The sequence below is a fragment of the Bombina bombina genome, chromosome 2, assembly GCF_027579735.1.
Source record: "Bombina bombina isolate aBomBom1 chromosome 2, aBomBom1.pri, whole genome shotgun sequence".
Classification (NCBI taxonomy): domain Eukaryota; kingdom Metazoa; phylum Chordata; class Amphibia; order Anura; family Bombinatoridae; genus Bombina; species Bombina bombina.
Window position 1 is genome coordinate 754,238,166 of NC_069500.1, and position 14,681 is coordinate 754,252,846.

General features: G+C 40.8%; 1 protein-coding gene across 2 annotated transcripts in view; it reads left to right on the forward strand.

Moving 5' to 3' along the window:
• The window catches only part of LOC128649529 (guanine nucleotide-binding protein subunit alpha-15), a 146,092-nt gene that overhangs the window by 125,838 nt on the left and 5,573 nt on the right, over window positions 1–14,681 (forward strand). For both annotated transcript variants that reach the window (XM_053702864.1, XM_053702863.1), the window contains exon 6: window positions 8,061–8,214. In XM_053702864.1, the coding sequence (XP_053558839.1) occupies window positions 8,061–8,214 (154 nt within the window). The remainder of the gene's footprint in view (window positions 1–8,060; window positions 8,215–14,681) is intronic.

Below are 14,681 nucleotides of genomic sequence, written 5' to 3' on the forward strand. Positions count from 1 at the left end.
AGAGGGGGGAGAGAGAGACAGCAAAAGAGAGGGGGGGAGAGACAGCAAAAGAGAGGGGGGAGAGAGACAGCAAAAGAGAGGGGGAGAGAGAGAGTGCAAAAGAGAGGGGGTGAGAGAGCGCAAAAGAGAGGGGGGAGAGAGAGTGCAAAAGAGAGGGGAGAGAGAGAGTGCAAAAGAGAGGGGGGTGAGAGAGCGCAAAAGAGAGGGGGGAGAGAGAGTGCAAAAGAGAGGGGGAGAGAGAGCGCAAAAGAGAGGGGGGAGAGCGAGCGCAAAAGAGAGGGGGAGAGAGAGCGCAAAAGAAAGGGGGGGGAGAGAGAGCACAAAAGAGAGGGGGGAGAGTGCAAAAGAGAGGGGAGAGAGAGGGGGGGGGAGAGAGCGCAAAAGAGATGGGGAGAGAGAGCGCAGAAGAGAGGGGGAGAGAGAGCGCAAAAGAGAGGGGGAGAGAGAGCACAAAAGAGAGGGGGGAGAGTGCAAAAGAGAGGGGAGAGAGAGGGGGGAGAGAGCGCAAAAGAGATGGGGGAGAGAGCGCAAAAGAGATGGGGGGAGAGAGCGCAAAAGAGATGGGGGGAGAGAGCACAAAAGAGATGGGGGGGAGAGAGCGCAAAAGAGATGGGGGGGGGGAGAGCACAAAAGAGATGGGGGGGAGAGAGCGCAAAAGAGATGGGGAGAGAGATCGCAAAAGAGATGGGGGGGGAGAGAGGGGGGGGAGAGAGCGCAAAAGAGATGGGGAGAGAGAGAGAGCACAAAAGAGATGGGGGGAGAGAGCGCAAATGAGATGGGGGGGAGAGAGCGCAAAAGAGAGGGGAGAGAGAGGGGGAGAGAGAGCGCAAAAGAGAGGGGGGTGAGAGAGTGCAAAAGAGAGGGGGGAGAGAGAGCGCAAAAGAGAGGGGGGAGAGAGCACAAAATAGATGGGGGGGAGAGAGCACAAAAGAGATGGGGAGAGAGAGCGCAAAAGAGAGGGGGAGAGAGAAAGCTCAAAAGAGAGGGGGAGAGAGAGAGAGCACAAAAGAGAGGGGGAGAGAGAGAGCGCAAAAGAGAGGGGGGAGAAAGAGAACTCAAAAGAGAGGGGGGGAGAGAGAGAGAGAGAGAGGAAAAGAGAGGGGGGAGAGAGAGAGCTCAAAAGAGAGGGGGGGAGAGAGCAAAAGAGAGGGGGGAGAGAGAGAGAGAGAACAAAAGAGAGGGGGAAAGAGAGAGAGAGCGCAAAAGAGAGGGGGGAGAGAGCTCAAAAGAGAGGGGGAAGAGAGAAAGCTCAAAAGAGAGGGGGAGAGATAGAGCAAAAGAGAGGGAGGAGAGAGAGAGAGAACAAAAGAGAGGGGAAGGGAGAGAGCGCAAGGGGTGGGACCGCTGTATTGCAAAAAATGTCCCTTGTGAACGGGCTTTAGGACTAGTAATTATATAAAGTAGATCCTCTACTTCCTTCTAAATTGCTTCATATCTTATATAGAAAAAAATATTCTGTGCACAAGCGCTATTCCCCTTACATGTTTCATGTGATGTTATCAAGCTTTATTGTGAAATGCATAAGCGGTATGGCACCTGTATACTGGGGGCCAGATTACAAGTGGTGCGCTATTTAGTGCTTTCTCTTGCGCGCAAACAACGTCAGAAGTAAACTTTTAAAACTTGTGGGTTAGCTCGCATATTACAAGTTGGAAGTACATTTATAATGTAAGTCACTAGTTTTTGTTGATATTAGACTATATTTATAAAATTCCCAACAATGCACTTAGTAAAGTGTAAGGGAAAAAATCTCAGGATTAATTTTTAACTGATATAACTTGCGAAAGTGGTGTAATATTTTTCATTCTAATAGTTTTTTCTTTTTTTTCCTGTTAATTAATTCTTACCATTGTTTATTTTGCATTATTGGTATAAAATAAGATATTAAAAAAAAAAAGACCATGCAATTTTAAGCAACTTTCTAATTTACTCCTATTATCAATTTTTCTTCGTTCTCTTGGTATCTTAAAAGCAGGAATGTAAGCTTACGAGCCAGCCCATCTTTGCTTCAGCACCCGAGTAGCGCTTTCTGATTGGTGGCTAAATGCAGCTACCAATCAGCAAGCGCTATCCAGGTTGCTGTACCAAAAATGGTCCAGATAAGCTTACATTCCTGCCTTTTCAAATAAAGATACCAACAGAACGAAGAAAAATTGATAATAGGAGTAAATTAGAAAGTTGCTTAAAATTGCATGCTCTATCTGAATCACAGAAGAAAATATTTGGGTTCAGTGTCTCTTTAACTTACAGTTTCTTATAATAAAAAATATAGGAAAACTTTTCCAGGTAAAAGGACAGTTTCAGAATCATAGACCCATCAAGTCTGCATATATTTCCTATAAAGTGCAAACTTAAAGGGACAGTCTACTTGATTTTTATATTGTTTAAAAAAGATAGATAACGCCTTTACTATCCATTCCCGAGCTTTGCACAACCAATTTGATATATTAATATACTTTATAATCTTTAGTTCTCTGCCTGTTTCTAAGTTCTTGCAAGGCCGCCTCTTATCTCAGTGCATTTTTATTAGTTTTTTACAGCCAGACAGTGCTATTTCATGTGTGCCGTATAGATAACATTTTGCTCACTTCCTTAGAGATATGCAGGAGTCAGCATTGATGCTGGCTTGTAAAAAGCACTGAGATAAGGGGGCAGTCTGCAGAGGCTTATATAAAAGGTAATCACAGAGGTAAAAAGTATATTAATATAACTGTGTTGGTTATGCAAAACTGGAGAATGGGTAATAATGAGATTATCTTTTTAAACAATAATTTTGACTCAACCAGCCTTTCTGTAAAGAAGTGATTCATGAACCTACAAACCTTCATCTAGATCTCTACTTCCTAACAGTGGAGGCTCCTCCATGTGTGCACACTCGCACGTGCCCCCCTGTGATGCTGAGAGGAAAAAAAAAATATTGAATAAAATATCATTTTTACAATATCCCCCTATTGAAAAAATTATATTTTATTTTTATCCCCCAAATATCAAATTCTGATGTTTTTTTTAATATAATAAAAAAAAATTAAAAAAAAATTATGGGTGGTTTTTTTCCCCTTATCGCACGTGCGGTTAGAGCCCTATCATGCCTGTCAGTGATGTCTATATTGTTCACTGCAGGCATCAAACCAGTTCTGTATACATGCCTTATCGCACAGGCTGAACTGTGCGAGAGTGGGGAGGGACTTGTTCTGACAAGTTCAGCCTGTGCCCTGATAGGCTGCACGGATATGTCAGAGAGTGGGGAGGGACAATAACAAGATGTTACGAGCAACGTTCCCTCTAACGTGTGTCAATTAAGGCTGCGCATCTGAGCCCTCAGCCCGCCAAAAGCCTAGTCAGCACAGCTCATCGCTCACTTTACAGGGTGTGTAGCTCACCAGGTCGCTCCTATCCTGTCCGATCTCTCCAGAGCTGGAAGCAGGCAGCAAAGCAGGAGTGCAGTGCTAGATTGACTCAGCATCATGCACAAGGGGAAGGCGCAGCACTTCAGTGTCACCCGGCCAGCACCGTTCTCTCCAGTACACCTTATTGCTGCATAGGAGCCTGTGCAGTCAGTGGTTAGTGCAGCTTTCTTAGTGTAAATTGTTAAATTATGGTGTAAAGTGTACTGTTAATGTTAATAAAAGTTAAAGACTTTAAAGTTTCACATAGAAGAAATGCAAGGGCCGTATCGGCAGTTGTGGGGGACAGGGGATTGTCTGAGGAAAATTAAATATCTAACTTGGGGAGGTGCAAGAGTCACAGCTCTGTTTCTCCTGTATAGCTATAACTTGACTTTATTAAATGTAGCTCAGTTAGTTACAGGACTCTTCAGCTGCTAGCTAGGTGCTGTCTGTACAGGGGGGGGGGGGGGCAGAGTTTTCAACACGGAGTACAGCGTGTGAGATGTTTGCTTTGGGCTGACGATCTTAAGCCTCCCCCCTGTTGCAGTTTGTTTTTATTATGTTTCTCCTCACAAATCCTGAGTTCCTGACAGGCAGTGTATTTCAGCCTGGCTGTCTGCTTGAGCGTGACAGAATATTGGGATGGCTGCTGCTAACCAAATGTTGGTTTGCTGTGTGTGAGAGGTGTGTGTGGCTGTGTGGCTACTGGCTGTGTGTGTGTGTGGCTACAGACTGTGTGGGTGTGTGTGTGGTTACTGACTGTGTGTGTGTGGCTACTGACTGTGTGAGTGTGTGTGTGGCTACTGCCTGTGTGAGTGTGTGGCTAATGGCTGTGTGTGTGTGGCTCTGTGAGTGTGTGTGAGCATCACAAAAAAATCAAGTAAATGTAACCACAGTGGGATAACTGACATTTAAGACACTTTTTCGGCCACAGTTGTCAGACTATGTATATATGTGTATATATATATGTGTATATATATATATATATATATATATATGTGTGTGTATATATATATATATATATATATGTGTATATATGTATATATATATATATATATGTGTATATATGTATATGTATATATATATATATATATATATATATATATATATATGTGTGTATATATATATGTGTGTGTATATATATATATATATATATATATATCCTTATACTGCGGCTGCCCCAGTGACAGGACTCTTATACCCAGTATATATATATATATATATATATATATAATGGGCGGAGCCATCTGAGGGGCGGGGCTAGTGCTCCCCCATCTTCAAAAGTGACCAGCCGCCACTGCTTCCTAAGTAAAAACTGTTAACAGGATAGATGTATAGAAAGTGAAATTCTACTTACTGACAGCTGAGTTTTGAGCGCTATAGGGAAATTAACGACCACCACAAAAGCGGCGGTATTTCACCTCCCTATAGCACGGCTATTACAAGTTTTAAAAAAAGCAGGCTTGTGCAGGTGATATGGTGTTGTTGAGCTCCATACTTCACCCAAATATAAGCGCTGCTATGACGTGCTTGTGCACGATTTCCCCATAGACATCAATGGGGAGAGCAGGCAAAAAACAAGCCTAACACCTGTGATCACGGAATCAAAAGCTCCGTAACGCAGCCCCATCGATGTCTATGGGGAAAGAAAAAGTTATGTTTAAACCTAACAAAAAAAAAACACATCTAAACACCCCTAATCTGCCACCCCTACAGTTATTAACCCCTAATCTGCCGCCCCAACATCACCGCCACCTACATAATGTTATTAACCCCTAATCTTGCCGCCCCCAACATCACCGCCACCTACATAAATTTATTAACTCATAATCTGCTGACCCTAACATCCCGCCACCTACATTACAGTTATTAACCCCTAATCTGCCGCCCCCAACATCACCACCACTATACTAAAGTTATTAACCCCTAAACCTCTGGCCTCTCACATCACTAACACTACATAAATATATTAATCCCTAACCCTAACGTAACCCTTAGCATAACACCCCTAACTAAATATAATTAAAATAAATCTAAATAAACCTTACAACTATTACCTAAATAATTCCTATTTAAAACTAAATACTTACCTATAAAATAAAACCTAAGCTAGCTACAAAATAACTAATAGTTATATTGGATCTATCTTAGGTTTTATTTTTATTTCACAGGTAAGTTTGTATTTATTTTAACTAGGTAGACTAGTTATTAAATAGTTATTAACTATTTACTAGCTACCTATTTAAAATAAATACAAACGTACCTGTATTGTAAAATAAAACATAACCTGCCTTACACTAAACCTAACATTACAATAAATTAAATTAAATTAATAAAATACAATTCTAAATTACAAAAAAAATAAACACTAAAGTACACAAAATAAAAAAAGAAATGATCAAAATTAAAAACGAATTACTCCTAATCTAATAGCCCTATCAAAATAAAAAGCCCCCCAAAATTAAAAAAAACCTAGCCTACACTAAACTGCCAATGGCCCTTAAAGGGGCCTTTTGTGGGGCATTGCCCCAAAGAAATCCGCTCTTTTACCTGTAAAAAAAAAATAATACAAACACCCCCCAACAGTAAAACCCACCACCCACACAACCAAACCCCCCAAATAAAATGATATCTAAATAAACCTAAGCTAACCATTGCCCTGAAAAGGGCATTTGGATGGGCATTGCCCTTAAAAGGGCATTTATCTATTTTACGGTGCCCAAACCCTAAGCTAAAAATAAAACCCACCCAATAAACCCTTAAAGAAACCTAACACTAACCCCCGACTATCCACTTACAGTTTTCGAAGACTGGACATCCATCCTCATCCAAGCGGGCAGAAGTCCTCATCCAAGCGGGCAGAAGTCCTCATCCAAGCGGACAGAAGTCTTCATCCAAGGGGGCAGAAGTCTTCATCCAAGCGGGCAGAAGTCTCCATCCAAGTGGACAGAAGTCTTCATCCAGACGGCATCTTCGTTCTTCATCCATTCGGCGCAGAGTGGGTCGATCTTCAAGACATCCGGCGCGGAGCATCCTCTTCTTCCGATCGTCACTGGAAAATGAAGTTCACTTTAAGTGACGTCATCCAAGATGGTGTTCTCTTACATTCCGATTGGCTGATAGAATTCTATCAGCCAATAGGAATTAAAGTGGAATTAAAGTGGAAAAAATCCTATTGGCTGTTGCAATCAGCCAATAGGATTGAGCTTTCATCCTAGATTGAGCTTGCATTCTATTGGCTATTCCAATCAGCCAATAGAATGCAAGCTCAATCCTATTGGCTAATTGGATCAGCCAATAGGATGAAAGCTCAATCCTATTGGCTGATTGCAACAGCCAATAGGATTTTTCCACTTTAATTCCTATTGGCTGATAGAATTCTATCAGCCAATCAGAATGTAAGGGACGCCATCTTGAATGATGTCACTTAAAGTGAACTTCATTTTCTAGCGACGATCGGAAGAAGAGGATGCTCTGCGCCGGATGTCTTGAAGATGGACCCGCTCCACGCCGGATGGATGAAGATAGAAGATGCCGTCTGGATGAAGACTTCTGCCCGCTTGGATGAAGACTTCTGCCTGCTTGGATGAAGACTTCTCTCGGCTTCGATAAGGACTTCTGCCCGCTTGGATGAAGACTTCTGCCGCCTGGATGAGGATGGATGTCCAGTCTTCGAAAACTGTAAGTGGATCGTCGGGGCTTAGTGTTAGGATTTTTTAAGGGTTTATTGGATGGGTTTTATTTTTAGCTTAGGGTTTGGGCACCGTAAAAGAGCTAAATGCCCATTTAAGGGCAATGCCCATCCAAATGCCGTTTTCAGGGCAATGGTTAGCTTAGGTTTATTTAGATAGGTTTTTATTTGGGGGGTTTGGTTGTGTGGGTGGTGAGTTTTACTGTCGGGTGTTTGTATTTTTTTTAAAGAAGTTTAGGGGTTAATAGTTTAATTTACTATATTTTGTTGTGGGGGCTTGCAGTTTAGTGGTTAATAGGTTTATTATAGCAACGGTGTGGGCGGACGGAATAGGGGTTAATACATTTTAATAGTGGTGGCGATGTCCGGAGCGGCAGATTAGGGGTTAATAAATTTATTTTAGTGTTTGCGATGCAGGAGGGCCTCGGTTTAGGGGTTAATAGGTATTTTATGGGTGTTAGTGAACTTTTTAACACTTTAGTTATGAGTTTTATGGTACAGCTTTGTAATGTAAAACTCATAACTACTGACTTTAGATGGCAGTACGGATCTTGTCAGTATAGGGTGTACCGCTCACTTTTTGGCCTACCAGGCAAACTCGTAATACTGGCGCTATGGAAGTCCCATTTTAAAAGTGCGGTACTGATGTTGCGTGACCGACAAAAAGGTGTGCGGTACACCTATTCTGACAAGACTTGTAATAGCGGCATTAGGAAAAAAGCAGCGTTATAAAGCATAACAATGCTTTTTCACTCATAACGCAAAACTCGTAATCTAGCTGTGATTTCCTTAATGTGACCTATGCTAGCTTTACTAAATTATTTGACAGAAAAATGTTGTTTCTTATTTTTGCTTGTAAGACACATTGACTGTCTGACATTATCATTACATTAGGTTTTTTTAGCCATTAAATCACTTTGTGCCTTGTTGGAATACGCAGATAAATTAAACTGTATCTGATCTGCTTTCTACCTTTGACACAGAACCGCATGTGGGAAAGTCTGGCCCTGTTCAGAAGTATCTTGGTACTGCCCTGGTTTGTGAGCACTGCCATCATTCTCTTCCTTAATAAGACCGATCTGCTGGCTGAGAAGATCATCAGCTCTGACTTAGCCACCTACTTCCCCAATTTCAAAGGTACAGACCCTCAATTTAAAGTATAATTGTGTTGTTGAAAATGCCAAATGAAAAATACATTTCAAATTCATATTCCAACTTTATCCCACACAGAACTCACAGATCTTTCTTGCAATTTAAATTTTTGCAATGTTATCTGAAAATACAAGGCGTAAAATGATAGAGATTTACTGAAGCAATAATTGGAAATAATACAACTTATATTGTTCTTATCAAAATTCAATTTGATTTGTATTTAATTCAAACAATGGACTTTTATAAGTTTTGAATACCCCCATGTAAAAGGGACAGTCGACACCTTGTACATACATTTTTCTGTGGTCTTCCAATAGATTAACTTATCAGCAGTCAGAACATTATTATAAAAGATTAACACATTATTTGCTGCAATCATTTTCCATATTTATTTTGACCCCCTTTCTTTTAATTTTAGTCTGAAATTGTGGATTTCTTTCTAATGGTAGTGAGAGTCCACAAAATCCTATTCTTACAGATGGAAAATACATCACCTGGCCACCAGGAGGAGGCAAAGACACCCCACCAAAGCATTCAATTATCCCTCCTACTTCTCCTTCCCTCCCAGTAGTTCTTTGCCTCGTCTACGAGGTAGGCAAAGATGGAGGTGCTCTGCAGGATTTCATATTATGGAAACCCTCAATGGATAGTTCCTTGAAGAGAGGTTTTAGGGAGTTACAGCTAACCTGCTTATCAATCTCAGAGTATAGTTTATTCCATCAGCAGCCTTGAAATATAGCAGGGAAGTTTCCTGGCCTCCCTCTGTACACTAACAAACATTTACTCCCTCAGCTTGTCCTCACCTGTTGGTTACAGGGCACTGATCTTCTGTATTTTTCATTACCGGTTTGTTATGGAGCTGTCTGCTGGAACAGCAGGGGTACGCTCTCTTTAGCTCTTTACTTCGTTCCATTCCACAGGCTAGTTGCCTAGTATGTATAGGGATAACAATGCGCTATAATTTGCACTGCATTGGTCACCGGCTTCTCTTCAATAGCAAATGCCTACATTTTGGAAGCCAGTGTGTGTGATCAGTTAGTTACTGGCTTACTCAGTGTGAAGGTTACCAGCCTAAGATGTAGGGTTATATTTATTATCTCTACATAATTTGTGCTCCAGTCTCATCAGCGTATGGGAGCACTTTCGCACTTTGGGCTCAGCATTTTTGCACTGTTAGTGACAGTCGATCACCTTGACGCTGTGTAATAACTTTCCTGCGGCGACACATTAGTTCACAATTTTCCTCAACAGGGATAGAGGCACATCACAATGAGCGTTCCAGTGTCATCACAGCGCCAGGAGGAGGTGAAACTAACCGGATCATTCTTGGGGTAGCCCACATTTTTAAGATTTTTCTGATTGAGTCATGGGGTCCGGTATTCAGTCCTTTATCAAAATTTTGTTGGACTCTCTCCGTTCTTGAAGAAAAGATATCTCCAGCATCTAAGTCTAACCCTAACACCCCCCTAACTTAAATATAATTTAAATAAATCTAAATAAAATTACTATTATTACCTAAATAATTCCTATTTAAAACTAAATACTTACCTATAAAATAAATCCTAAGCTAGCTACAATATAACTAATAGTTACATTGTATCTATCTTAGGGTTTATTTTTATTTTACAGGCAAGTTTGTATTTATTTTAACTAGGTAGAATAGTTATTAAATAGTTATTAACTACTTAATATCTACCTAGTTAAAATAAATACAAAAGTATTTGTAAAATAAAACCTAACCTAAGTTACAATTACACCTAACACTACACTATAATTAAATAAATTAAATACAATTAAATACAATTAAATAAAATTATCTAAAGTACAAAAAAACCAAAACACTAAATTACAGAAAATAATAAACAAATTACAAGAATTTTAAACTAATTACACCTAATCTAATCCCCCATAACAAAATAAAAAAAGCCCCCCCAAAATAAAAAAACCCTACCCTACACTAAATTACAAATAGCCCTTAAAAGGGCCTTTTGCGGGGCATTGCCCCAAAGTAATCAGCTCTTTTACCTGTAAAAAAAAGTACAAATCTCCCCCCCAACATTAAAACCCACCACCCTCACAACCAACCCTACTCTAAAACCCACCCAATACCCCCTTAAAAAAACCTAACACTAACCCCTTGAAGATCACCTTACCAGGAGACATCTTCACCCAACTGGGCCGAAGTCCTCAACGAAGCCGGGAGAAGTCTTCATCCAAGCCGGGCAAAGTAGTTCTCCAGACAGGCAGAAGTCTTCATTCAGACAGCATCTTCTATCTTCATCCATCCGGCGCGGAGCGGGTCCATCTTCAAGACATCCGACGCGGAGCATCCTCTTCCTTCCAATGGTAGTGTAATGTGTAATTGTAACTTAGGTTAGGTTTTATTTTACAGATACTTTTGTATTTATTTTAACTAGGTAGTTATTAAATAGTTAATAACTATTTAGTAACTATTCTACCTAGTTAAAATAAATGCAAACATGCCTGTAAAATAAAAATAAACCCTAAGATAGATACAATGTAACTATTAGTTATATTGTAGCTAGCTTAGGGTTTATTTTATAGGTAAGTATTTAGTTTTAAATAGGAATTATTTAGTTAATGATAGTAATTTTATTTAGATTTATTTTAATTATATTTAAGTTAGGGGGTGTTAGGGTTAAGGTTAATAATATTTAACTAGTGTTTGTGATGCGGGAGTGCGGCGGTTTAGGGGTTAATATATTTATTATAGTGGTGGCGGCGCAGATTAGGGGTTTATAATATAATGTAGGTGTCGGCGATGTCGGGGGCGGCAGATTAGGGGTTAATAAGTGTAAGATTAGGGGTGTTTAGACTCGGGGTTTATGTTAGGGTGTTAGGTGTAGACATAAATGTATTTTCTCCATAGGAATCAATGGGACTGAGTTAGGAGCTTTACGCTGCTTTTATGCAGGTGGGCTTTTTTCAGCCGGCTCTCCCCCATTGATTCCTATGGGGAAATCGTGCATGAGCATGTTTAGCCAGCTCACCACTAACGTAAGCAGCGCTGGTATTGAGGTGAGATGTGGAGCTAAATTTTGTTTTACGCTCACTTTTTTGCGGTTTGTAAAAACCTGTAAAACCAGCGCTGTATGTAAGTGAGCGGTGAGCATAAACTTTAACGCAAAACTTGTAATCTACCCGTTTGTTTCCTTACATATTGCTGCCCTAGTTATAGAAAGCCTTAGTTTTGTTACTCTGTTCTTTCTTTTTCTACAGGTCTCTGTAAGGAGTATGTGTCCTTTCACACCTGGTAAGTTGTCGTCCTGCCTGACAGCTAGATTGCAGGTAAGTGCCTTTTTTGTCGTCTAGGTATGCAGACATGCACTTAAGGAGATTGAGCTGCAATTTTATGTGGGACATGAAAATATCCTTTATATAGATACTTTTAGGCAGGCTGCAGGACACTGTATTTGTGACTATAAAAGGGAGACTAAGGGGTTAATGCATTTTGGAAACTTGCATATCCTTTATTATTGGGGCTAATGTATACTTTATTCTTCTGGGTTATGTCTCTCAGGAGGAATGGGAGAGACGGGTGCCCTTTTTAAAAGTTTTGGTTATTGTGTGGGCTTACTTTGTCTGAGAAAGCAGTGAGGCACAGTTTGTTTAATTGGCTCTGGCGGTTTCCTAGGAGACGCAAGAGGAAGTCTCTGTTAGAGAATAACTGTCAGTCTCTGTAAAGCGCACTTTTAATTCAGCTGCGCAGTTTCTTGTTGGTTAAAGTCATGTGACTTCCGCTCTTCCGCATTCTGTAAGTGGAGCGGCGTTGTCACTATCCGGCATCTCCTCTGCTCATTTCCCTACGGAGAGTGCTAGGAACGTCTGGAGAATTTCTGCCTGTTTTCTTATTATCATTTTTGTAAAGTGATATTGCGGTGGTCAGGTCATTTAGGCTGAGGTGCAGAGGACCTGACTTAGTTTTTGTTCAGCTAGGAAAGTATTCTAAGATTCCTGCTCTAAGTATTTTTTGCTTCTTAAAGTGACAGTAACAAGTTTAAATAATTATAAATTTTCCTAAATTTATTTTGTTATTATGGATATGGATCAAGACTTTGTGTCTTTAGATAAATGTTTGTTATGCCTTAAGGAATAAATTGTTTTGCATATGCAATTCTTTGCTGCATGCTTAGCTTGAACTCTTGAATGTAAAGACAGATTGTTGCCCTTTGAGCCCAATGTATCTCAGGATGATACTGTTCAGGCAATGCCACAGCCTTCTCTTCAAGCGTCCCAAACCTCAATGGCATCACATGCTGTTTCCTGAAGGCGTTTATTTGCCTTTAGATTTTGCTGTACAGTTATCCTCAGTGGTATCCGCAGCATTATCTGCTTTTCTTATACTGGGAAAACATAAGAGGAAAATGAAACATTCAGATAGTAAGGTTTCTGTTCCACCTACTGCAGGTTGCCCTCACTCATAAGTCTGATGAGGAGGATACGTTGGTAGCTTCTGAGGGTGAAATCTCAGATTCTGAGAGTATAATTCCTTTGTCTGAGGTTAAAAAAGTAAACTTCAGGTTTAAGCTTGAACACCTTTGTGTATTATTTAAGGCAGGTATTGGCTACTCTGGACGACTCTGACTGTCCTGTCTTGGTCAACCCTAAAACATCTAGTAAGCTTTATAAATACTATGATGTTCCTTTCTCTGTGGAAGTGTTTCCTGTTCCAGACCATGTGACAGAGATTATGACACAGGAATGGGAGAAGCCAGGGATTAATTTCTCTGTGTCTTTAATGGAATTAGCAACAGGAAACATCTTTTTAAAAACTAAAGATTCATGGCACACGTGCCTAAAGTAGAAGGGGCTAATTCTACTTTGGCTAAGAGAACTACAATCCCTATAGAGGATAGCTGCTCTTTTAAGAAAAAGATGTTTGTTCATCAGGACCTGCAGTTTGTATTGCCACAGTAGCAAGTGCAGCATTTTATTGATGCAATGCCTTGTCTGAATCTTTTTTAGAAGAGACTCCGTTGGAGGAAATTCAAGATAGGATTAAGGCTCTTAAACTAGCCAATTCCTTTATTCCTGATGCTAATATGCAATTTATTAGACTGGGGGCCAAGATGTCTGGCTTCACTATATTAGCCCGCAGGGCTTTGTGGTTAAAATCTTGGTCTGCTGATGTTACCTCCAAGTCCAAGCTTCTGGCACTTCCTTACAAGGGTAAAACCTTGTTTGGACCTGACCTGGTGGAAACAATTTCTGATATTACGGATGGAAAGGGGTCTTTTCTACCGCAAGACAAGAAAAACAGACTTAAAGGACGTCAAAGTAATTTTCGTTCCTTTCGTAACTTCAAAGGTCAAAAGTCTTCCTCTTCCGCTTCCAAGCAGGAGAATTCCAAGTCTTCTTGGAAACCCAATCGGTCTGGTAGCAAGGGGAAGCAATCAAAGAAACCCTCAGCTGAGTCTAATTCAGCATGAAGGGTCGGCCCCCGATCTGGGATCAGATCAAGTGGGGGGCAGACTTTCCCTTTTTTGTGAAGCGTGGATACGAGATGTCCCAGATCCTTGGGCTATGGACATTGTATCTCAGGGTTATAAAATAGAATTTAAAGCTTTTACTCCCAGGGGCACATTCCACCTCTCAAGATTATCTGCAGAGCAGGTAAAAAGAGAGGCATTCTTGAGCTGTGTTCAGGACCTTTTCTCTCTGGGAGTGATTGTTCCAGTTCCTGTAAGGGAACAGGGTCCAGGATTCTAGTCAAATCTGTTTGTGGTTCCCAAGAAGGAGGGAACTTTTCGACCCATTTTAGACCTAAAGTGCCTCAACAATTTTCTCAGGGTACCGTCCTTCAAAATCGAAATCATAGGTTCCATTTTTCCTTTTATCCAAGAGGGTCAGTTCATGTAGACCATAGACCTGAAGGATGCGTATCTTCATGTTCCCATCCACAGGGATCATCCCAAGTTCCTGAAATTCGCCTTTCTAGAAAAACACTTTCAGTTTGTGGCTCTTCCATTTGACCTTGCCACAGCTCCCAGAATTTTCACAAAGGTTCTGGGGTCTCTTTTGGCAGTGATCAGGTCTCGAGGAATCGCAGTGGTGTCCTACCTGGACAACATATTGGTTCAGGCACCATCTTTTTCAACAAGCAAACTCTCATACAGAGATCTTGTTGTCTTTTTTACATTCCCACAGTTGGAAAGTGAATCTGGAAAAGAGTTCCCTTGTTTCAGCTACAAGGGTGGTTTTCTTAGGGACCATAATAGAGTCCCTATCTATGAAAATTTTACAGATGGAGGTCAGAAAATCCAAAACTCAAACCTCTTGCCTCTCTCTTCAGTCTACTGTTCGGCCATCAGTAGCTCAATGTATGGAGGTAATTGGTCTGATGGTCGCTTCCATGGACATCATTCCCTTTGCTCGTTTCCATTTGAGAGCTCTGCAGTTATGCATGCTCAGACAATAGAACGGAGACCATT